The sequence below is a fragment of the Erithacus rubecula genome (assembly GCF_903797595.1).
Source record: "Erithacus rubecula genome assembly, chromosome: 3".
Classification (NCBI taxonomy): domain Eukaryota; kingdom Metazoa; phylum Chordata; class Aves; order Passeriformes; family Muscicapidae; genus Erithacus; species Erithacus rubecula.
The window spans coordinates 69,437,001-69,462,317 of record NC_136689.1 but is presented as its reverse complement, the minus strand read 5'-3'; the positions used below and the strand labels follow the sequence as shown (position 1 = coordinate 69,462,317).

Below are 25,317 nucleotides of genomic sequence, written 5' to 3'. Positions count from 1 at the left end.
CCCTGCCTCAGACCCTGCCTCCCCAGTCAGGGAATATACACATGCACAGCCAGAACCACTGTCTAATACACCTTTCCACATCTGCCCTTCAAACACAGATCATCCTGATGGTACATCCATCCTGATACATGGCAGCTCACCAGGTCTGCCCCTGCTTGGGGCAGTACTTAACTCACCTAGGCAGGTCCCAACTTCCCCCCACAGCAGCCTGGCAAGAAAATGGACATAAAAAATGTTGTGTGAGACACAATTTCCTTTTCCATATCACATGAAGGAAGATGTTCACTTGAATACAGTCCAGTGAGAGCCAGGATAGTAATCACTGTTGGCAGAGCCATAAAGGACAAGACCTTACACGGGTCAGAAGGGTACAGAAGGAGGAGAAAAGAGACCTATAGACATGGAGAGGGTTAAAGCCACCTCAGCTCTCCTTATCCTGGTGCCTGAATCTGCTGAATCTGCTGCCTGTGTCCTGCTCTAGCAACCTGCACACTAGCTTGCCACTGCTCCATCAGCTGCACTGAAAGCAATTGTTGAGCACGTTGAAAAGCTTAGTCATGCCAGCTTTTCCTGTTCTTTCCCTGGGAAAGTCTTGTTGTGAAGGCAGCTCTGTTCCTTCTGTGTGTATGGTTACATGTCTGTGTGAAAACATCCAAGGGTCTGTGTCTCCCTCACAAACTCTCAAAGCTGAGTGTTGACACATCTCCCATTCCTGCAGGACAGAGTTGCTTTTCCCTAGCTAATAAAAACTATCTACAACCCTTTCCTCTTCTCCAGACAAAAGTACACTGTGTCAGAATTAATTGTACTATTTACATTCTTCCTCTTAATGCTAAAAATCTTACTCCATCTAACACAGAAGCTACCTTTTAACAGTGTTTTATCTTTTGAAACAGTAAAATATTTTTGAATGGCTCTGTTCCCTTACCTAACATTCATATAAAAACTAAGTGGTATTTCTTTATAGAAAATTATTTACTTATAGGAACTTTAAGAGACTTGAAGTTACTTCATACAATTTGCTATCCAGAACAACGGCAGCTGGAAGAGTAGCTAAGCTGAGGCATTACAGGTGCTGTGTAGCATAGCTTCAGCATAGCTCAAAGGCTAAATTCTGTCTAATGCACACCTTTAAATAGACAAACACATATTATAGGAGAAAAAATGGCCTTTGATGTAGAATATGATCCAAGTAGTGTTTCATGAAACACAATGAAATGAACAAAACATTTTCTCTTCAGTTTCATAGAATGAGATTGCCATTCTACAGTCTTTATTTACAAATACTGAGAGATGCTGTATTGAATTTTGAGCTGGTTCAGAATGATTTATTGGGTTTTGATCAGAATACTGAAAAAAACCTCCAAACTTTTTTCTAAAAAAGCATCAGTGAGAAAGTAAATGAAAATTAATCAAATGATCCCTCTCTGAGGATATAGATTTGTTTGAACTAAAAATTTAGTGAAGTGTTTACAATAAAAATATATGATGTGAAATGTTTCTGTCAACTAATTCTGATTTCTTCACATTATAAAGTGTTCCAAAGTGTTCATTAGGCATTTTATATGATTGGTTACCTGAGACTCATAGTGTATTTTCTTCCTTTTGAATAGAAGAGCTGTCCACAGTACTCTGGGGTACAGTATCTGTGGCTTTTTGGATGTTAAAAATTATGTGGTATTCAGAGATAGAGATTGTATTTGTAATTACTTTGTAGGTTCATTGATATTTAGTATCAATAATAGTAGGAAGCAGTAGCTAGTAAAAACTCACAGGTAGCGATGAACTAGCTGTGGCTTGTTTTCTATTTTTAGAATTTATTAGAGAAAGAATTTACATATATAACTATGTATTTAAAGATTCAAAATTCTGGCAGTAGATAATGAGAAAACCTAAGTGTCCACTTCATTTTCTATGCAATAACAAGCAGGTCTATTATGTGTGAGATATTGACAGATACACACATTTATTTCACTAACCTGTTAAGCCAGGCCTTTCTAAATGGAGTCAAAGGCAAAACTCCTTAAATGTGAGGGAAAAATCCTGGAGTTAAGTCCAATCTCTTCAGTCCATAACGACAGCAACAAAATGCCTCCAGGGAAGACAGTGTGAAGTTTTGCTAGCACTTCTTTAATGTAATATGGTAATCTCATCAAGATCCCCAATCAGAAAGTGATCAGTTGCATCCCAAAATTTAGGCAGCAAAAAGAAAAATATCTGGCCTGCCTTTATCCATGAAGGGAAGCAAATGAGGTTGAAGGAGACCCATGCACACCCTAAATCCAAACATCAGGACTCCTTGCTCATACTCGACACAGATTCACTCAGATAATTTGAAGGACCATTTGCAACATTTTGAATCAGAAATAGCCCAGGTTTTCAACAATCATTATTACTCATCTTCTTTGTGGACTTACTTGCTGCAGTGATGACAGTAAAGTATCTTTGGAAATGCTAAAACAATTGTCATTTTTCTTTTCAGAGATCCTTTGAGCCTGCAAAGACTATTTAAAGAAGGAAGACGGCATGAGATTGGATTTAGTGCAGTAAAGTAGGTTAATTTCAGGACAAGACAAAAAATCATTATTTAGACCTTCTTGTGTTGCCGTGATGAGAACTTACCATTGCTTCTGGCTGCTGTTTTGGGCTGGCCAGCCCCACCAAAGCTTCTTAACTCCATTATCCAAAAGGACTAGTGGCTTTCCAGAAAAGGAAAAGGTTTTGGTGTTGTCTGGAAACAACAGGCAGGACCTCCATCGTTCCAAAAGGAGCTGGATGTGGAATCAGTTCTTTTTATTGGAGGAATACACAGGAACTGACTACCAATATGTTGGCAAGGTAAGTTTCTTTTGTATGCATCTATGTTTTGACCTTAGAAGCACTGGAAAGCTAGCAGTAGCAAATGGGGAGGAATAATGCCTGCTGCAACTTTTAGTTCATGTTCCTGTGTGCCCAGCTTCTGCTGAGGAGTAATTCAGTGGAAAGGTTAGTGTGCTTCAGCTTCAGATTGTCTTCATTTAACCAGGAAGTCCCATGGCTAATCATTGGCAATTCTGTTAAAGATTTTGCATTTTATTTTGTGTCTGAAAATAATGCAGCTTAATTATAGGCCAGATTTTTAGCTTTAAACTGGGATATGTGTTTTCCCTCCCTAATTTTGCTGCAGTTGAACTATATAAAGCAGAATAGGTTTAGATCTAAGTTAGGACTCATAGTACCAACATTTTTGGTGACGATTCTCTCTACCCAATAAAAGACATTTGTTTTCCTTTTTATTACCCACTGCACACAATAAAGCTGAGGTGATTTCCTGGTGCCATTGAGGGCTGTTTGACATGACCATCACACCACCAGCCATGCTACTACAAGGCTGAATGGTTGAAGCACACTGTGCATATATACTAAGAAGCAACAGGCAGCTGAAAATTTCTAATCTCAAAGCATGCAGTCATTTGGGAAAGGGTCAAAATTTTGTTTAAAATGAAAAGTCACACCTTAACTCTGAGAGCATCTGCCTCCCTGAGCAGCAGACCCCCATGTAGGTAACAAATTCTGTGTGAGCTGTAGAGTTAATGCATCTGTGTTAAGAGCCTAAAGAGAGTTGATACTGCCCGACATGCCACAGTCTATAGGAATATGTCTTGCAGAATGCAGAAATTATGCTACTGATGATGACATTCAAAGCAGAAACAATGCAGCAGCTTGGGTTTCCAAACTAAAATGGAGTTGTATCTGATCTAGTTTGATCTCTCAAGCCTCTTAACATAGGCTGCAGATCACAGTGGTTTGACATTTTATCTCCCTCTGCAAGCTTCTGAGCATTCCCATGAGAGATGGTGGCTGCTTTTCTTGCCTGCCAGTCAGCTGTCAGTCAAAGTTGGATGCGACACTCCTTTCCTGCTAAATGGCTGCAAGGCATGATTCAAATGAAGAGCTACTCAGCTGGTGTAATACTCACAGAACTCCAGACAGGATAATCAGCATTCATGAAAGGTACCATTGAGCCCAATCTACTGGTAAAGGCCAAAGGCAGAGAGTCCTCAGAGAGGAGAAGTAGAGAAGGAGGATAAGAGGGTAAGAAAAGATACCAAAACAGAAGAGAGTAAGAGGAATGAATTAGAAAGACAGACATGGAAGGAATGGAAGCTTTACAAAGAGGAATCGAGGGAAAGGAGGGGGAAATGGCATTAAATGGGGGTAGAGGGTGAGTTGGGAGAAAGTTTACGAAAAGAGAGCAAAAACAAAAACAGAAGATGAGACTGTGAAGGAAAAAAAAAACATGTATGAAACATGGAAGCAAGGATGAAGAAAAGGGCAACAAATTGAAAGACAGCAGTCCTCATACACTCTCACATACAGACTGCTGAGGGTGGTCAGGTTAATGGGGATCTTTTTATTTAAAGATAAAGCATATGGTCCTGAGGTGATCCTACAGCTTCTCATTGTGAATTTTAACATTAAACCTGATCAGTTCCCCTTTCTTTCTACTGCAGAATTAAAGCTATTGACTTCAGAGGGACTGATGGGGAAGTGAATATTCTTGCAGGATAAGTTTGCTGAGAGACAGATGGTCTAATTGGACCAGAAAACCAAGACAGTTTCAACAGAGAGAGAAAAATGTACTTATTTTTAAAGTTGTTCTTCCACCTATTTGCACTTTATTACACTTTCTGTTGTAAAGCATAGAAACAACACATAATGTATAAATGTCATTGATTCTGTGTTCCTAAGCCATTTACAAGTGGCCTTTCACACATCTTTCAAATGCCAGAACTGCTCACACTCTTGTAACTGAACAATTAGCCAAGAGGCATAGAATAGCTGCCTTTTATTATTAAAGTTGAGGATAGGTGTGGAGGGAAATGATAGAAACATCTAAATGTCTCTAAATTGAGGTAACCAGGCAATTTAACTAAGCAATTAAACTTGATTGATGTGGGCAAATGAGGATCATGAACATTTTTATGAGGCATGTTTTTTTTTTCTCAGAGGACAAAATGTTAACCTTAAATATGGACTAAAAAATAGTAGGAATATAAAGAAGAAATTTTAACAGCAAAATATTTTAAAACAATAGCAATATATGTATATAAAAGGGAATTGTGCGTATGCCTTCCTTACTATATAAACAGGTAGACATGAATCTTCTGGGGGTTTTTTTTTGTTTAGGGGTAAAAGCTGATGGGCCTTAATATCATAGCCATAAAAACAAAAAAAAACAACAAAAAAAAAGATTCTATATAAGCTAAAAAAACCCAAAACTTTTACTCACATGGTTTCACTTTTGCCTGATCAATTTTTTTTAATCCAAACATCTACATTAAAATTTGAGATGTAAGAAGTCTGTTGTGAAAGATTCTAAAAAACAGTATTATTTGTATAAGCTGCCCAAATTACAGTTGTAAAATCCTGTAACTGTTTAAACAACGAAAAACACATCAAAGTACTTTTGGAGAGTAGAGAAAGAACAGTGAAAGAGTGTGTATTCAGGTTTGGGATAATAAAAGAGAAAGGTAGTTTCTCTGAAGACAGAGCTCAAGGCAGTTCTGAAGACAATGCTGTAGCATCATCTGAGTCACAGACCAGAGCATTGTTATTGACTATACCTTGTATACTCTTTATTCATTGGACCCAGAGCTTTCCATCCTTTAGAACTTAATTGTCCAAGCACATATGAAACCTCTTTTTTTGGTAGCAATGGGTACTGTCAGTTATTAAAAAGTGCTCCCCAGATTTCTATGCACACTTCATTGTCAGCCCAATCATGCAGCTGTATCTCACTGGACAAGGATGTGCAGCTGCCAATGAGGCACTTGCAGTGTTGTAAACACAAACTGATGTTTGCCGTGACACTGGCACCAGATCCATCACTTTATTACCCATCCTTGTATTCCTGAATTTCATTCCTGTATATTTGTGAAATAAAATCTTTTTTTAAAAAGAGTTGGAATTCATGCCTCCAGTCACTCTAGTCTCAGACTTAATAATAGAGAACTTGAAGAAAAGTTCTAGACTGGAATTATTCATTGCACTGCTGAATAACTTGTGAACTATAGCTATGCATTGAAGTGTGACTGATGAGCACAGTGACATTTTAACCTGAAGACATCTTTTCTTCTGGTTCAGAAATTATAGCACTTGGCAGGGACTCAATCCAAAAATAAAATAAAATAATTATATGAGCATCAAAGTAGAGAAGTGTCTAGCACTACTACCTGGCCAAAATTTGCAACATCTGAGTTATATACAGTGCAACTGTATATAAAAATACACACTGTGTTTCCTAGAGATCTTCAGATATTCCAGGAAAAAAAAAAAAAAAAAAAAAAAAAAAGGAACATCTGACCCCTTCCAAGATCTTATACTCACAGGTACAGTTACTATTTGTATGCACTTGACAGCTTTGACATGGCAGTCCCACTGCCTACATAAAATACATGTACTGGCATCCATCACTGAGTTTAAAGTACAAACCTAGAATGACTGTTACATAAAGGGATAGGATTCCTCTTTCTTTAGGAATAAAGCAAGATCTGAACAAGTCTTAAATCTTATTCATTAACCCAGGAACAGCTTCTGGCAGTCTGCAATGGAAAGGACCAACTTGCTTTCCTGGTAACAACAGGCACAGCTGTGGAATGGTTTTGTAACACTCTGGCTGGCTGGCACTAACAAGAAACTTCCAGACATACTTTTCATTTTTGCTGTGTCTTATTGATGTTCATATAGTTCAAGCAGTATACTCGCCTGGAAGCTATCTGATGTTACTACCTGTACAACCCATCATAAACAATCAACCTCTGCTGACAACTCCATTTTTCAAGGAAGATAAAGTCAAACTCCTGCTGGTATGTGGCTTGGCAAAGCAAAAAGGAAACTGTATTACTGTAGGCAAACCCAGAATCTTTTTGTTTGGTGTTGAAAGAACCTCTTGGAAAGATGAATTCCCCTCTGTCAAGGAATGATTTAAGGTACTGTTGACCCTGCTTTTGAGAAGGGGATGAACTAAATTTTATCACAGTATAGTTTCAGCAGTGTTTTTCTTTCTTTTGTCTGATTTTACTTCTGGCTACAACTATTCTTAAGGCAAGCACAGCAGTGTATTTCAGCAGAAGCAAATGAAACAAAAGGCAGAATTTCTCCAAGCCACTGCAAGTAGAGCGACTAAGCAACAAACCGAGGCAAAATTATTTGTCTGTAAGCACACACAAGGGGCTACTTAAACAAAGAAAACTACTGTCATGTAATACAGTCCATGCCTTTTCAGCATTTTAGGAAGTAATGGGTAACATTACTCCAGTGGTTAAAAGGTGTCATATCTTAATTGGATGGTATGATAACTAGCAAGAGAAATCTTCACTTTCTCTCAGATTTTAGTGTGCTAGTGTTCTCTAAAAGTTTTGTTCCTCAAAAAAGCAAGATGTTAAAAATAACATTAAAATCACTCCCCCATCTTCACTCTGAACATCTTTTATGCAGCTTTATTGGCTCAGGATTTGTTTTCCTTGCCTTGTAACTTGCACTATAATGCATGCTTGATGCCTTCAGTTCCCTGTTCCAAGCACAGTGACTATTCACTATTTTTGCAATGCCTAAAGTTAAAAGTTGCCCTTGTAACTTCTATTTATTCAGAGAGTATCTCAGAGCAATTTCCCATTCATTTTTGATTATTAGAATAGCCTCTCTCAGGGTCTAGATTTGCATTCTGCATCCAGAAGAACTGTAAGCATTAAGATCAGCCTTTTGCATGTGACAAAACTGATGTACAGGGAGGTTACGTGGACTTCCACACAGCTAAATTCAGAAATTTCAGAACAGAGATTGGAAAAGAAAAAAACATCAGAGTTCTTAGCCCCTCCCTCCCACCTCTCCTCCCTCAGTTTCTATGATTAGGTCACCTGTCTCTCTCTTCTATAGGCTGACTATTTGTCATTCTCTTAAAAAGTAGAACAAATGCTGTGGCGCATCTGTGCTCCCATTATTCCTCATCCATCAGTCATATTTTATGTTCCACTACTTGACTTTCCCAAGTGCCCTTCATTTCTATATTGAATTGCGCACACACACACACACACACACTTGTCTTATATTCCTCTTTGAAAGATTTACTGGCTCTGATAGTTCTCTGTGCTGTTGGTCTCTGTGGAATAGAGATAACTCTGTAACGAGGGACAGCTGAGAGGTTAGAGGCCCAGGACGACAATCCAGAAACAGCTTGCAGGTTTTGAACCATCATACAGGGGCTAAGAAAGGAGATAATGAGCAAGGGGTGGGATGGGCAAGGATGCTATTCAGAAAATGAAAAGGCAGGAAATACAGCATGGTTAATGTTTACGATCATCATAATTGTGAATCTACTTGGCATCAACCTTGTATCCAAATTTATTACACAAAAAAGAGCCTTACAACCATCTGTTTCAAACAAACCACATTTCCTGCATTATGGCACATGATGGTACTTACAGTGTAACGATACAGAACCTCCTCCCCTTCTTCCCATTCCACCTACAGAAACAAGCAAATCCTGGGACCCTCAAGACAATATTTATGTTAATTCTTATTTTTCATTTTTGTGTCCCAAACAAAACAATTTTGTTTTCCACATGCTAATTACCCACTCATACCAGTGCTTACATTTTGGATCACATCTTTTCACAGATTATACTGTTCTACTCTTGTTAGCAGTCTGCACATAGTCCTGAATTGCATGTCCCTAGATTTCCAGCTTTTGAAAAACAGCTGAACATATTAATCTTCCTCTCTAGGGAGAGACTACATGTGAAGTTCATGCTTGATTATAGATTATTTAGATCTATGTTATGTGGATTATTTTCTCTTTTTTTTATAGCACAGTAGCATTATCACTATGAAGCTGCAACATCCTGAATATAAATTTTGAAGGCTAGGGATAGCTAAAAAATAAAATCCCTCTTTCAGGCCTAAGACAACCATTGTTACTCTACCACTTATTGTTTACAGTTGATTTACCAAATACAGTAAACCATAAAGCTTAGAGAAATCTCTTTATTAAATTAAACATATTGTCTGTGCTTCCCTTTTCTTTTGCTGCCATTTCCCTCACTGGTGAACATCGGTTCACAGTGGGCCAGCAGCAGGTTGAGAGCTGTGGCCAGTCAGTGTAACATTTCAAAGCACAGACTGGAAATGTGTTGTGATGTGAATGCCTACTGTTGATCCGTAGCGCTAATGCAGACTGTGGTTTGCTTTCACCATTAACGGGGTGGAAGAAACCTCAGCATGCACTTGCAAGCACTCCAGGATGCAGTGAAGCTTGTAGTTGTCATGAAAGTCTGAGGTGGCATATGAAGAAAGAATTGCCCTCTGGAAGGAAAAGAGAGGGGGGAAAATATCAGTCATTTCTCTCCCGTCTTCTAATTTCATTTAAAAAACACACCAAAACAGAAAAACAAAGGTTATAAAGAAATAAAATACTGGGCAAGCTGGGAGTTAAAAGCTTACATTAAAGGACAAGCGGGAAACATTAGCAAATGCTTATGTTAGAATTCTAATTCCCACTGTTTTCTTGACAGAATTGTTTATTTTGGAGTTGTATAGTTTGATGAAGACTGCAGTCCTTCTATCTCCAGCTTATGCCATGTGGTACAGGGCAGGGCTCCTGGAGAGCTCAGCCAAAATGGCCTCTCTTATTAGGAATATTGTCCCTCTGGCATTATTTCATACTTTGTCTCTTTGTGAAAAATCCAATGATGTGTCAATTAGATGTCTGGTGGAACAAAGGAGGTTTTAATGTGTTGCACAGGCTCTCATAATGATCATTTAGTCATCTTTAGCATATTGGTCACCTCTGCCCATTCTATATCTTCATGTTGGAAGGCAACATCAAGTTCAGTCAAGTCATTTGTATAACTTTTATGTCTAGCATCATGTTGTCATTAGTGGAAGGTCACGTTCTCCCAAAAGACAGAAATAAACAACTTATGTGCACCTTTGGCTCTTTAACATACTTCCTTGTACCTAACAGCCCTTGCAAACAAACTGATTGGGACACTGCCAGAGGATTTAAAGGACATGTGAACTGACGTGTCAGAGCATTTATTCAGAGTTCCTTTCCACTGTGTGTAGTTTTACACATTTCAGGTCAGTTGCTTAAAGCACAGTTAATGCTGTTTACTACAGCTAAAATTACTCAGAGAAAGGGAATAACATCATTCCCACCTCTTGGAAATAACAGCTGCCAAGGGGGTTGCAGGCAAAGAGTTAATGCCTGTGGAAGAAAACTCTTGCATGTATATTTGTGGTATTTATAAACTCAGGTAAGCTTGACCCTCATGCTCCTCAGGTAGATCCTGTCAGGATCTACACCATTCACCTTAAAAGTATTTGTTATTTTACCTACAGAAATATTTTATGAACAATTTCCTTTTGAATTTTTAGATTTATAGTATCACAGCAATTCTATGTGCTTCAGAGAGAATTCTTTCCTTTCATGAATACTAGATATTGTGTAATTAGGAGAGCATAGATACAAGTATTCTCACCAAAAGAATTCCAGGTTCTCCAATCAGAATTAATATGCATTCCTAGATAGTCTATGCTGGATCTTGAACCTGAATTGGTGTGACTTTCTCTATTTTCAGAATTTAGGCACCTTCCCCAATGACTATGGCTTTTCAGACATTATAGAAAGAAACATTTCATCACTGTCACCATCCTTAGATGCATCCAATTTTTTTTTATGGAACTGAGCGTGTCCAATTTACTTAAAAGGCTCCTGATTTATTGGTATTTCTCTGCTGTGGATAATGTTTCACTCTACCAGAATGTTCTGCCTGACTCAAGGCTCTTTGGGGCCAGTGGGCAAAGTGCTGTTCCATATCCCTGAGCAGTTCTGCTTTATTCATGATGAATGGGTCCAGCATAACACACCCTCTGGTCAGCTCATCAATCACCTGGGTGAAGAAGATGTCTTAGGACATTCTGCAGAAACCTGGGTTGCTTGCACACAGACTTATAGCCCTTCTAGCAAACATAAGAATGATTAAAATCCCCCAAGAGGACTATGACCTGCAATCACAGGATTTCCTCCATCTGTCTAAAGAAGGCTACACCTGCTTCATCTCTTTGAGCAGTCAGTCTGTGACAAATAGCTAATGTGATGTCTTGTGTTGGCTTGTCCTCTTATTCTCAAGATCTCGACTGATTTGTCACCTGTTCCAAAGCAAAGCTCCACCTACATGTGCTGATTATTTGCTAATCCACTTCCTTGCCTTCCTGACCTGGCCTCTGTAAGGGTCTACATTCTGCTGCTGCATTCAGGTCCTGTGAGTTATCCCTTCACAGCCTCAGTAATGGCACTTTAAAGGAATATTTATTTGAATGAAGAATCTACTCAGTGCCAGAGTAGCCGAACATAAACATAAAATAACATTAAATGTTTTCCATAAACATTTTTTCTAGTTGAAGAGTCATTGGTCCTGTTGAGAGATAGATGTGTGGCCTTTCATATTGCATCTAATGTCTCACAAACCCTTGATTATCTGGTTATATAACACAATTTTCCATTTAGAAACAAAGTTGGAGAACATGACAGAATGGAAATATTTCTCCTTTTCCCAGCTTCTGACCTATAGAACTAAATAACAGAGGCATGAAAACAGAGTAAAGACTCAATTAAACTTGTGGATATGAATTAGTATCCTTTTTGTCAAGTCTCCATTTAAATCTGGATGTGGGTTCTCATTTGGTTTAGCGTTTGTCGTATCCTCCCTTCTCCATCCCCCTTCTTCCTCCCTGACACACACACTTTTATACAGCATATAAAATTCATACACATATTTCAGGGTTTGATTGTCAGCATCAAGCACTCAGAATATCAAAGGGTCACCTTTGTCAGTAAGCAAAGGATGAGCATTTGCTTTCAAGCACATCCATCAGGGAGTAGTCAGAAGCTGTTACTTGCCAAAGAAGCCTGATGTTTTATTCAACTGTATCCCAGTAAAAACATTTCTGGATATTAGGCCAAGGGTTTTTTTATTTTTTTATTTTGTTTTGTTTTGCTGTTCATCTTTCAGATAGATTCTGCCCTACCTCCATGGGAGAATAGAAACTTTCACAGAATTAGAAATGTATGTGCTCATATACCTTAATTAAGGTGCTGCATTTGTTTACAATTTAATTATGAAGCATTTTTGAAAGTTTGTAATTCCAAAGAAAATATTTTGTCAGTGATTAAATAGATAATTCTGACCACTGATAAAGAGTAATCAACTGTCTCTGGGCAAATTCCCAGAGAAATCAAAATAAATAAAGCTACACATATAATACAGACCTATTTCACTAACTATACACATCACATAATTTAAAGATTAAGGCACATACACTAGAATTATTATTAAAGTTCATGTTTGCTGAATGCACTCTTCAAAAAAAATATTTTCTCCTATTCTCAACAGAATACCTGCTGCCATCTTCTACTATATGAATTCCCTTTCCTAATTGACTAATGCAGTACAGGACAGAAGTCCCATTATAGTCAGTGGAAGGATATCAGGATATTGGAATTAATTTCCTCTGACTTGAAAAAAGCTGTAAAGAACATTTGTGCTCTTGAATTGTAGGCACAGGTCTAATTGAAAAATAGGGTTTAGCATGCATCCCTTTATGAGCTCATTGTATTCCCATTGAATTTCATTACAAGTCAGACATTTTATTTCCTTTAACCTCTCATATGAAAGCACACATATTCCTTTTCAAGGAATTTTTAAGATACCTCAAAATGCAATCTTAGCTAATATAGCCGACCTTGGAATGCAGAAACCGCCCCCTACCTACTCATTCAAACCTTTGGTGACAGTAATCTTCAGCTGGGGGTAATAACAAAAACTTGAGAATAATTAGATTTTCTGCCATTGCACAGCTGCATTAAGGCAAAACCATCCACCCCACCCTCTAAATACAGCAAGCTGTGACAAAGCCTCTGGATTCCAGTTAAATGATACTCAGTCTTTATATAAACACAGAAGAAATTACAACCAAGGTTCTCAAATCATGTTATAATCATTACCTACAGAACTGGACATTGTTAACATTTTACTGCAGGGAGAATGTAGAAGCATCAAATAGTGATCTATCTAAGATCAGACAGAAAGACTGTGACAAAGGCCATATTAAAACTTGACAATGTGTTTGTGGCTACAATCCTGTCTTTCCCTTTCATAACCTGTGTTTTTGTCAGAAATACTCTTAAAGGTGCTTCACTCCTTGTTTGTATTTTTTGAATACCAAGATCATCAGTGATGTCTCAAACTAAGTCTCCCATTTAGTCTTTAAGACTCCACACTTGAAGCCAATGACTGACTATCCAGTTAATGTGGCAAATTTTCAGTGCTAGCAATGTCTGTCTCCTAAAATTACTCATACAGCTCTTTCAAGAATTCAGAGGCTTGAATTTTCATTCCTGATCACTGAATTGTATACACTAGATAAAATAATTTAAAATATCTATTTTAATATTGTGCTCAGCTATTTGAGAGAGTTTTCCTAGTACCTGAGCTAGGTTGTGAGAAGCCTGGAGTTGGCTAAGCCATTTATACTTTCTAGTAAGTTAATGCCCATGTCTCAACTAAAGCAAATCCTCATGTCTACCAGGTCCTGTTGCTACCCCACAGTTTGAAAATACTGGCAAGAAGAAATAATTCCTTCTTTTACAAAGAAATCCAGATGTTTAAATAGATGGACCAAAAGCATAATACAGGGGTTTTAAACTGCCTTGGCCTTCTCTGAGAGAAGAACAGGATCTTAGCACTTTTGTGAGGGTAATTGCAGAAATCTGTATAATGCACTATTGTAACCATCACTACTGTTTAGCGACTTTCACTGAAGAGAGCTCTTTGATCTTGCAAAGGCATAATGAAACCCAACTGCCCTAAGTAAAACTGGGAAAATTCAGTATATAACCATGGAATTTCAATTTTTTTTAGAGTAAGAGGTCAGTTATTACTCAGAGTCAGAATTGTTTTGAGTTCCTTAGAGTCTGAAAGGAAGACTGCTTCTTTCTAGTGTTACACAGTAATTCAAAGAAAAGCAAGAAGTTTGATAAAAGGACATGAAACTCAAGGGCCCATATGTATAGAGATCAGACTTGACACCATGGCCTCTTGTTCATAACAAATTAAAGACCTATTTGTCTTTGTAAGGGCAAACTTTGTGAATTCCTGCTGTAATTTGGCTTAGAGATGATAGGAAGAGGAACAAATAAAATGCATTACCACAGAAGTGCTAAGCAGCACTCAGCTCAAGACAACATGGAGATACCTTTACCTAGTTAGCAGCTTTGCCAGATATTCATTAAGATCTGAAAATCAGTTGCCCCTAGAGAGAAGGGCTGTCAGAATAAGGTACCTTACTAGTTTGGTGTACTGCAGCGCAGGACAAAAGCTCTTGTGCCACTGTCCCTGTTTAATCACAGTGTAGAGCAGAAGCAGCTGGGGAACCCAAGAGGGAGAAGACTTGAGAGGTCCCAGGCGATGCTGAAAGGATTGACATATTCCAGTTGATTTTTTTGCAAAGCTGATTAACTGTGGCTGCATGTTTGCACTTCAGGTTAGAAAAGCCATTTGGGATTTTGAAGGGTGTAATAAATGTGTGAGTCACCAGGGTATGGATGGTTATTCTTAGCTCCATACATTTCAAACAGAACAACAGGTTCTCAATTGCAAATTGGGCAGCCTGTTCCTTAAACCAAGGATCCCAACATCAGCCAAATTGTAGTCTCTGTCTCTCTCAGGCCATGTAGCCTCCCATTTGGCCCTCACAGAAAGAGACTTCCAGCCTGCCTGAAAGATGTGAGCCTGATGTTCCAAAGTGAGAGAACACATTTCATCTTGTCTCTGATCTGAGGACAAATTGTTATTCCATTGCCCTTTTTATTTTTTTTTTTTCCACTCCAGCACACTCTATTCTTATTATAGTGACTCTTCAGTGTTCTATTCATTTTGAAATCAAATGCCACCATCTTTTATATTCAGTTTGCCTTTTGAGTACCTGGTTGCTTCTCAATCTTGAAATATGCTTAGTGCTTTTTGATCTGTTTGTTTTCTGAATTTGTTCATCTCTACAAAACTGGTATTAGCCTCTCTTGGTGTCATTCATTCACAGGGAACAGATTGTCACTGCTACTTCTGCAAATGAATGAGAAAGTTCATGGACAATTTGATACTTGCAAGAAACAAAAAGCATCGCCATGATATTTTTTTTAATTCTATTTCAGTTCTTAATATCAGAACAATGTGTTTTGCAGAGGATAGTGCTGTTGCTGAATGCTTATAGCTTTTTTCTCTGTTAGCAGTGGGTGCAATTGTAGCTTTTTTATTGTTGTTGTTGAATGTCATGGCTGCTTTCTTTTTTGTTTTCTTTTAAAAAGCCAAGACTTAAGTTAAAGGTTACCCTTAGAGGATAGTTTTGTTATGCATTGAGGTGGTTATCTTAATAAAGCATTTGACTTATGTTTAATAGTTCAAGTATTGAATTCCTATATCCTTTACCATTTTCTATTATTATTATTTCAATATTTACTGAGTTTTTCTGATAATCTGCCCTGTTTGAATGCAACCAGGATCAATACGCTTTTTGTAAACAAGGTATCTTGAAGATTTCTTCTTTCTATAAAAACACAGTCTGCTATTTACTATTATATTAATAGGATTCCACAACTGAATAAGCCAATTTTTAAGGTATTCTTGGGTTTGCTATACTAACTCTTACGGATCAAAAATGGAAGCACACTCAAATAGACATAGTTTATTTTTCAAAAAAAAAGAAACCAATACACTAAAATGCAGGGACCTCCTATAACCTCAGTAATTCTTCAGTGCTCTATTTCATTAATATTTCTATAGATTGAATGTTTTCAATCAGGATTTGGACTACTCGATGATTCTGTTAAATGTCTTCCAACTCAACATATTCAGCAATTCTCTGATTTTTGATTTCAGTCTTGCCCTTTGTTCTGAGAACATACTACAGAACAAAAAGAGAGCTATTGAAAATTGAAGGAATAGAAACAGGAAAAAAAATGCAATGTTCATGAAATAGCAGTTATTAGGAAAAAATCTAATAGACAATACATGGTCATAAAATGGAAGGAGAAGGAACAAAAGAAGGGAAAAAAAATTGAGTGTTTTAGTCTGGAAGAATTAGTTTGATATAGCAATCAAAATTTGTACCCATTTCTAACGCTGACAGGAAAATATTAACATTGTTGTTCCAAGATCTATGCCCATTTGTACAGAAGGAAAGCCAATTGAAATGCAGCAATTACAGAAAACCAGCTAGGAGCATCAGCCCTTCATATTTGGCCTTTTCTTCACTGACTCTTTTTGGAATCCACTCGACTTGAAAACAAGATACTGAGGTTGTAAGCAGGTTTTCAGCTGAGGACTCAGAAGTGCCTATTTTACAAGCAAAGGCTGTATATAGGCAGAGAATCTGAGAAAAAAAAAAACCACAAAAGAAAGCAAGAGCATAAGGAATTATTATCTGTAAATGCAGGATGAGAAAGAATTTATGTATGTGGGAGGAGGCTCTTAAAAACATAATGCTGGCACAAGAACAGCACATCTAATTTGGGAAACAAGATCTTTTCTACTCTCCAGAGCAGCTATGTCTTTGAAAATAACTGTGAACTTGTTGCATCTTTTTCTTTGCTAGGTATGGTGAGAGCCAAGCAAGATAAAACTACATTAATAAACTTAAACACTCAGGAATCAGTCACATTGAACCATATTCAGGTTTACTGTATTAACTATGGTATAGGAACTGTATTTACCATGCTAAACCAAACGCTTACTGTAGTTAACCAGTTCAGTTACTCCATAAAATGTGGCATCTTTAAGGGCAAGAAAGTGATGAGAGATGAAGACTGCTGATGGCTTAGGACAGCAGATCTCAGGTTAGTAGGAGAGGAGATAGAGGAGATACAAAAGAGTGTGAATCTACTTTAAGAACCTATGGTAACAGTTTAAACACAGCCCCTGTGTGAAAGCATTGCTCCTGACAGCTGTACATCAGGCATCCTGGTGCTGTGATTTGCTAGCACAGGGTCTGTTTGCCTTTCTTTTAATCTTGCCAGGTTTTTTTGTTTTATTTTCTTTGAAAATGGCATTGTTTGAATCTTACTTCAAGTCTGTCTCTTGATTTTGGAGGCTGTAGAGTACAGATCTTATTATAATCTTCAAATTGCTTTATATAAGAATGGAAAGGAATCATCTCTTCCAAGATTTGGAATCACTGTAGCATCTTTCTCCCATTGTTTTCAAAATTATTTTTAAGCATCTGATAATCAGGTTCAGCAGTGTAGCCTCTACCTCTGCCCTTTGGCCTCCTGTACATAGCTCTATAGTCCATTAACTTATTTGAGTTCAATTTTATAGAGGAGTAAAGGTGTCCAAATCATTAATCTCATGTACAGGTTGAAAAACAGTAAGTACACCAGGCAAGTGAACCTGCATTTTGCCTTGACTGGCTGCCCAGGTGGCTGTTCTGTAGATACACAATATAAACCACCAACAGCTGTGGCCCATGGTGGTTCTTCTCCAGAAGTATGTAAGGAGCATGAGAAGTAGCACCATTCTAGAGGATTTAAGGACAAGGGTCAGAGCAGGAAGCATCCAGCACCATGCAGTGAGGTGAGTAATATGAGGAAGACAGGCCTGAGTTAGATACTTATGTATTAGCATGGCTGAGATTGAAAAAATATTGCACACACATCCATAGGAAATCTGACATTTCTGGTTGTGGTGGATCTCTTCATGGGCCTTCTGGAGTGTCTTCTGAGAGAAAGAAATAAAAAACAAAATAAAAAAATTAATAATAAAATAATTAATAAAATAAGTCTTGAAATAAATTATTTTTGTATATGTTTGCCCTGATGCTACATGATATATTTTGTGTATATGGAGGTATATGGAACTCCTGTGTAGTGTTTTGGGGTAATTTTTTTTGCATTAGAAAGAAGCATGTACTTATACTTCACCAAAACACATATAAATACTTATTACCTAATGTGCAAAGCTGGTGACATTTTCCTTTTAACACAAAGTCACCAAGTAGAGTGAAAAGTTTGGTGCTGATTATTTGATGGTATTAAGGAGTTAGTTATTATTGTAATTGAGGGGTTTTGTCAATGCTGTAGGGGTAAAGAGCACCAGGAAGAGTGCAAGGTTGTTATTACTTTTGCTATTACAGTATTAGCGCTCTCTTTTTGCATACTTTGTTTTTTCTAAATGCTTCAGTATTATACTGTGTAACTTTAAGTAAGACACGTAGTTGAATTTGTTCATTACTAGACAGTATTTTGGTGTTTGGTTATAGTAAATTTGGAGCGAAGTCACGTGCTATGAATATTCCCAGGAGTAAAACCATGATTCTCTTTATCAGCTAACTACCAACTGCTTGCTTGCTATTTTAATAGTTGGTCTCTGTATCATTAATGTGTTAGGAGACAAAAATGGGACCACATCAACCCCAGAACATCAAGTCACTCTTAAAAACACTAAAACAAAATAAGACACAACAGACAGCTGGTTTGTGCATAACTGTAGGTTGATGGTTCAGTGTGCACATCCCAAGGTCAATTGACTTTGATCTTTGCAGAGATTCAGTAACTGTTCTGAAATTCAACAATGAGCGTGTAATATTCACAAAAGAAAAAGGAACTTGGTCTGTAGGGTGAATAGAAAACCATTTTACCCACCGAATTGCCAGGTACCGTAACCAGCAATATGATATTAGCAAGAGCTACACTGCAATTTACAGCTGTCTCTCATAACCTAAAGCCACTTCATAAATGAGATTAACTATGCTGTTTAAATCAGTGTTACAGAATGAGGTAGAGGAGGGCTGTTATTTAACTCTGGAGAATAGTCACGGCCTACAATTTCAATTTTTTGGAATTTAATTACCACAGCTGTAAAAGTATATTTTCAGTACAACCTTGTTACAAGTATCCATGCTACAAAGCGGCTTCTCTCTGGTATATTCCATTTAAACACACAAAAAAGTTAGTGGTTAGTCTTAACCTATTAAAACATGTGGGATCTCACTTTGATTATTCAGTTTTGGTCCTGGTGTTTCATAAAGTTTCATATCAAGGTGCATTTAGCATGCTGAGTGAAGTGCCCTGAGCTCAGTGCCCAGGCCTGACCGTCCCTGTCCTCCTGCCCCGAGCCCAAGTCCCCTGGTCAGCCACATGGCCCTGCCCCAGAAACCCCACACATGGCCAGTCTCCAGCTCCTGACAGCCCTGCCCAGCCATCACCATTCCCAGGAGGTTCCCAGTACCCAGCACCAGGGCTGCCCTGCTCACCTGTAGCTGCCCTGCTCCTGCCTGGGGTGGTGGGACAGGGAAGGGCTGCCAGGTCCTGCCATTGCCCACCTAGGGAGATGCCATTCCCTGCACCACAGCAGTTTATGGTCTTACTGCAAAAGCATTTGGAAGATGCTCTTAATTCTTCCCGTGTGCTTTGCTGAAGGAAAATTCCTTCCTGAGTGTGTAAAATGGTTCCAACTTAATTCTTAAAATCCCCATAAAATTTTCCTGGAATATTATTTTAAACTGAAGCAATAATATCTGTTGGAGGTGAACACAAATGCTGTCAATATATTCAGTCCAGAAATAAATGAAAAAATAAAATATTTGTGTAAAAATACTTTGAGCAGAGATATCACTTCCCTTTTCTTTGGTGTTGTGCTGAGGACAGTCCATTGCCACTACCCTTGGTGATTTTTGAAGGCTCTGCCATAGATACTGGGGAAAGCAGGGCTACTCTGGATTGTGGCTAATTAAAAAAAAAAAAACAAAAAACAAACAGCTCACATTTTAAAGTAATTATGTATATGACAACAAGCAGAATGTCCAATTCAAGGAACTACTGCAGCAGTCCTGAGTGCACTTTAAACACCTCTTCCTTCAGGAGGAATGCAGCCTTCCCCATGTCCAGGCAGATGGATTTGAATGGTTTGGGCCAGGACATTTGGGAGGAGCAGAAGAAAGATAGAGGATGGAGTTTTTATCTGACTGTAAGTCATTAAAAGCAAACCAGATGGTTCACTTTACAGTGATATTAAAGTAAAATGAGTGAAAGCATGCCTAGGGCATAGTAAAATCTTTAATTTGTCGTTCATCCTCAGCCTTAGCCAGTGATTGATGGACAATGTCAGAAGAGTGTCCAGATTAGATTCTGAGTGAATCAATTTGTTATAATATTAATACAGTGCAATTGCTGATGCATTTACTTTTTATTGCATGGACTTAGTTCTTCACAATTTTGCTTACCTTTGGGGTATTGCTCAGTTCAGCCACCAACTGAAATGAATGCCAGTGAGTAACACTGGGAAGTAAAAAAATCTGTCCTAAAGTGGAGTACTTAAAAAATTTGCTGCACTAACTTTGTGTTGAGAAATGGTTGTGTGATACAACCCAGATTACTTGACAGCCCAGACATTTTATTCTATGCCATGACTATCTGACATGGTCCCTTGATTTAAAGTTTATGCAGAGGATAACAGATACCTTTTTGCAATATGGGTGACTAAACAGAGTGAATCTATAATATCTTGTATTGGCTAGCAACAGTCTTGCTAAAAGCATCTGCAGTATAATTTGTGCACATACTTCATTACAGTAAACTTTCTTTGCAATGAGGTGTCCGGGTAGTGAAAAATAACATCAAGTTAAAAGGAAAATGGGGTTCTTATTGCCATTAATTTCATCCCCATAACCTCACAGTGGTGTTAAGTTTTATACACAACCCATCAGCTGTATTATAAGTACACCTCATCTCCAGGCCTTTCTTCAGGACTCAATTTGCACTATTTTTTGTCCTCTAATTTTATTTGCAAAACCTGGTAATTTCAGTAGCAATTTCCCTCTTCATATAGGTCACACAAACAAAATATTATTTCCAAGATATTCTGACACTTAACAAAAAAAAAGAAAAAGAGAAGATTTTCTTTGCCTGGATAGAACTTTTCTATTAAGCAGTCAACTACAGATAAAGTAATTTAAAATATTTTTTTTTAATATTTTCCTTAGAGGAGAATGTTGCATATTTATCATCTGTGAGAAACTTCTCTAGACATCTGCTTGGCCTTTTTTTATTTTTTTTTTCTCTGAATAGAAGGGAATGAAATCCAAACTATTTTGGTAATATAGTTATTGTCTCAGCAATGATGGAGGTGGTGTGATACAGGTCTATCCCACATAAACCTTATGGCAAGAGTTATCCTCCTTTACTGAAATCAAATAGATTTCATTCATACATTTAGAGATGCTTTGTGACCCAGGTTGATGAGGCCACAGGTATATGTCCTACATTCACTGTTGGTTTGAAGAGCAAATATTCAGCCAGCCTTAGCTCTCTGTGATGCACATGTAGGACATGACCTCCCACTGGTGAGACTCTCACAGTAAATAACCCAAATACAGCCTGGCTACCTGAGCTCTTAGTCTGTTCTGTCATGTCTTAGGAAAGTTGTAAAACTAAAGATATTGAAGTTGGAAAGGATTTTGTCAGAGGGAGCATTTATTTTTCAAAAGACAGTGATTTAGATGGAGGTCTAAATATTGAACCATGGGTGAGGATCACCTCATTCTCAGTGTTGATGACATGAAGATGTGCTTTGTCTTGGTGTCCAACATATATTATTAGACAGGTGGGTTAATCTTGGAGGAGAACTGAAAAATAAATAAACAAATGACATGAAAAAATCATGTAAGGTTCCATTTTTAGTTCTTTAAGTAGTCTAAACTAGTTATAGAGTATTATGGAAAACTATTCCCAGTGCTTCCAACACCTTTTATATCTTGACCTTTTTTTGCTACTTTGTTCATGGAAACCAATTTTAATTAAAATGATGATAAAAATGAGCTTGGGAGTTCAGCCTTTACCAAGTCTCCAAACAGCACTATTCCATGACTCATCTGAATTAATGATAGTTTCTTACTGAGGGCTGTCTTTGTCCCATTCTGATACAGACAAAGTTAAACAGGCTTTCAAGGCAAGCAGAAGTTGAATTTTTGATGTGAGAAAATCATAAAAATACACAGTTCTAAAACAAAATTATTTTCATGCCTTTTCTGTTGCAGGTTGCCTTTGAGAAAAGTTCTATTCAAATAACCTATTGCAATTACCTCCAGCAGTAGACTTCTAGTCTGACTACTTAACAAGCTGGTCTGATAGATGTTTTTTAGAGTCTGAAGTTATGTCTATTAAATAATATAATTCCTCTAGGCCCCCTGGCCAAGGAAATTGGCCAGCTAAATAGGACTCAAGAGACCTAAATTCTATTCCAAATTTCAAGACTAGCCTTCTGGGAAACTTTGTTATCCAAAAAACAGAGCAAATGGTATTGACTGGTTTTGTGAAGGGATGTGAAATCTGCTTTATGAAAAATCCTGCACAGAATCTACTTGTTACTATTCTTATTATGAAGAGAAAGTGTTCCATGCAAAACCACACAGAATGCCCAATTTTCTCCCTGAAGGGGAAAATTAAGAAGAGTGTTTCAGCATGTCTGCTAATGATTAACCATGCCACAGTTACAATATTTTGTACTGTTGGACACTCTTGGAATGTGTGGTGACAGACAGTTTTCCCTTAAATGCAGACTTTTTTGCTGGGAACATGCTTTCTCTAGGGAGCATTGGCATATGCGCACACAGTAGAGCACTGTGCCACCAAGTGTGCTGTCTGTGGATTTCTGATTTGAGCAAAAAGTTGGAGGAATCCCAAAACATTGACCATATGGTCATGCTGGAGGCTTCCCTTCCAGCATGGTAGGGACATAGCCAAGCACAGCTGGAGTCTATGACAAGGTTCTTTAAATCTACAAATCTTACTGCCCTCTGTATGCTATCCAGAAATGCTAAGTGCTTTGCAAAACACTCAAATGGGCTTTTTTCCTAACTCTTAGTCAGGAAAAGATAAGCAAAGATCCGGTTCAGAAAATACAGCTCTCCTGACTTATAAACGTGCTTTCTCTATTAAAAAACCAATTTCCAGGAATCTGCTACTTAACAGATTTTTTTTTTCTCCATTAACTTCATTACTTATGCTCTCATGTTGGAAGCCATCTTAATGTTTCATTTTTTAAAATTTTTATTTTCTCTAACGTAACAATAAAATAAGTCATACTTGAGTATCCTGGATATTAAGGCCAGGGGAATAAATAAGGCTTTAGCAAGGAATGCCCATAAGGGTATGATTTAATCAGTTACACCTTTTGTGTCACTCAACAACATTCCAAGAGATGTGGAAATCATCTGGGAAATAAAAGATGATGGTTCAGGCAGCTCATGCTTTGTATGCTAATTGCCATCATTCTTTTCTTTCCCTTTCCCCCACCACATTTCAGCTTCATCCATGCCCCTTTGGATAAGGCAGCTGATCTCTCCACTTCCAGTGCTGTATTGGTGTGTTACACCTGCCTGCCTCTGCCCTTAGCTTTCCAGATCTGTGAATGCATGCATATATCTGTTGTTTGTGTATGTATTTGGTAGGTTATTTTATTGTGCACTATGTGATATATTACATAATGTCCATGAGGCATAAGAACCAAGCACCCAGAATTTAAACTGAAGAAGGGGCTTGACTGGCCACTTTTTAATTCTTTGCTTACTGCAATTCCCAAACCCACTGGTTTTTCACTGTAGGATATCATTGCCCTATATATTCCTAGGATTCCACCTGAGTCACTATTTTGGTTTGATTGATGTATATTTAGCTTGGGAAAGTGATCTGCAGCTTCAGTGCATGGTTATCCTCAGGCAATTTCTTATAATATTGCAGTCCATTTCAATTCTGACATCAAGACACAACTCAATCTATTCACTTCTCCTACTGTAGTATCAACTCATTTCCCAAAAGCAATGTACAGCCTTCTGGCTGATATTACTGATAGGAAAGCATATATCATGGCATCAGTTAAAGTATCTAGAACTGTTTCCCAAATATTTATTTCTTTTCTTTTTTTTTTTTTTTTTATTCCCATTTCACCACCAGCTGCATTCAGACCAGGATAAAGGAGATGGATCACTTAAATACATCCTTTCTGGAGATGGAGCAGGAGACCTCTTCATTATCAATGAAAACACTGGTGACATCCAGGCCACAAAGAGACTAGACAGGGAAGAAAAGCCTGTATACATACTCCGTGCCCAGGCTATAAACAGGAGGACTGGAAGACCAGTGGAACCAGAATCTGAGTTCATCATAAAGATCCATGATATCAATGACAATGAGCCAATGTTTACAAAGGATGTTTACAATGCCAGCATTCCCGAAATGTCAGATGTTGGTAGGTGCTAACTAATAACTGGTTTCAGTGTCTGGTCTGGCTATTTTCCGTGGAGTTATTGAAGGGCTCAGAGTTTACAGGTATTGAATAGAGACATCTGCTGTTTGAATCAGGTCTAAAAGCACCTGAGAAATTAAAAAAAAAAAAAAAAATCCAGGAAAATTGTGGCAACAGCTTGCTGGAATCAGAGGTGTCAGCTGATTGAAACATGCTCCCTCTGTTGTGCAACAAAAAAAAAATGCAAGTTAATATCATCTGGTTTAATGTCAATGAAAGTGAGTTGATCATTGTTACATGATACATTAATACATGTTACTATAAGGTGTTTTGTGGTCATCTGGGTCAATACCACTCCTAGATCTGTGCAGCAACCCTCATTTAGTTCAGGAAGGTAAACAAAATGGAAAAGGGGTTATACACACTTCTGTCACCCACTGGTTCTGAGATTTGCCATTAACCTCCTACAACCTTTGTTGTTTCCATGCAAAAGGAAAGAACCCCAAAGTCTCTTGAAGTCCACTGAAACCTTTCTATTGATTTAAAATATATTGAGCTGTTAAAAAAAAAAAAAAAAAGGTAAACAAAAATACAAACAACTTCTTTGGAAAATTATTTTGACATCTTTTCCTAAGAAGCTGACAGATTTTGATTCTTAGGGAGGTCATTTTGATTTTGATGCCAGAGAGCAACTGATGTTTGAATTCCAAGAAGCACATTTCTAATTTGAAATAATATCCAGGGAAAGAAGCATTAATTAATCATGATCAAGAATGAGATTAAAATAAAGCTCAAACAATATGAAAATAAAGACTTTGGGGCATACGCTCTCCCCTCATTCATGGCAGTTGTCACATAGATGAAAACTCATCTGGTGAAGTGAGAACCTAATATTCACATTTTAATATGCAAATACTTTATTCACAAATTAAATGCCAAAATCTAAGCTAATTTTTTTATGTTTCTTAACCCTTCGCCTAATATT

General features: G+C 37.7%; 1 protein-coding gene across 3 annotated transcripts in view; it reads left to right on the top strand.

Moving 5' to 3' along the window:
- CDH6 (cadherin 6) overlaps positions 1 to 25,317 on the top strand; it is a 102,292-nt gene that overhangs the window by 48,910 nt on the left and 28,065 nt on the right. For all 3 annotated transcript variants that reach the window (XR_013773591.1, XM_079300318.1, XM_079300319.1), the window contains exons 2-3: positions 2,483 to 2,838; positions 24,041 to 24,335. Coding sequence is in view for 2 of the 3 variants with exons in the window: in XM_079300318.1 (XP_079156444.1) it covers positions 2,611 to 2,838; positions 24,041 to 24,335 (523 nt within the window). In the remaining variant the exon portion in view is untranslated. The remainder of the gene's footprint in view (positions 1 to 2,482; positions 2,839 to 24,040; positions 24,336 to 25,317) is intronic.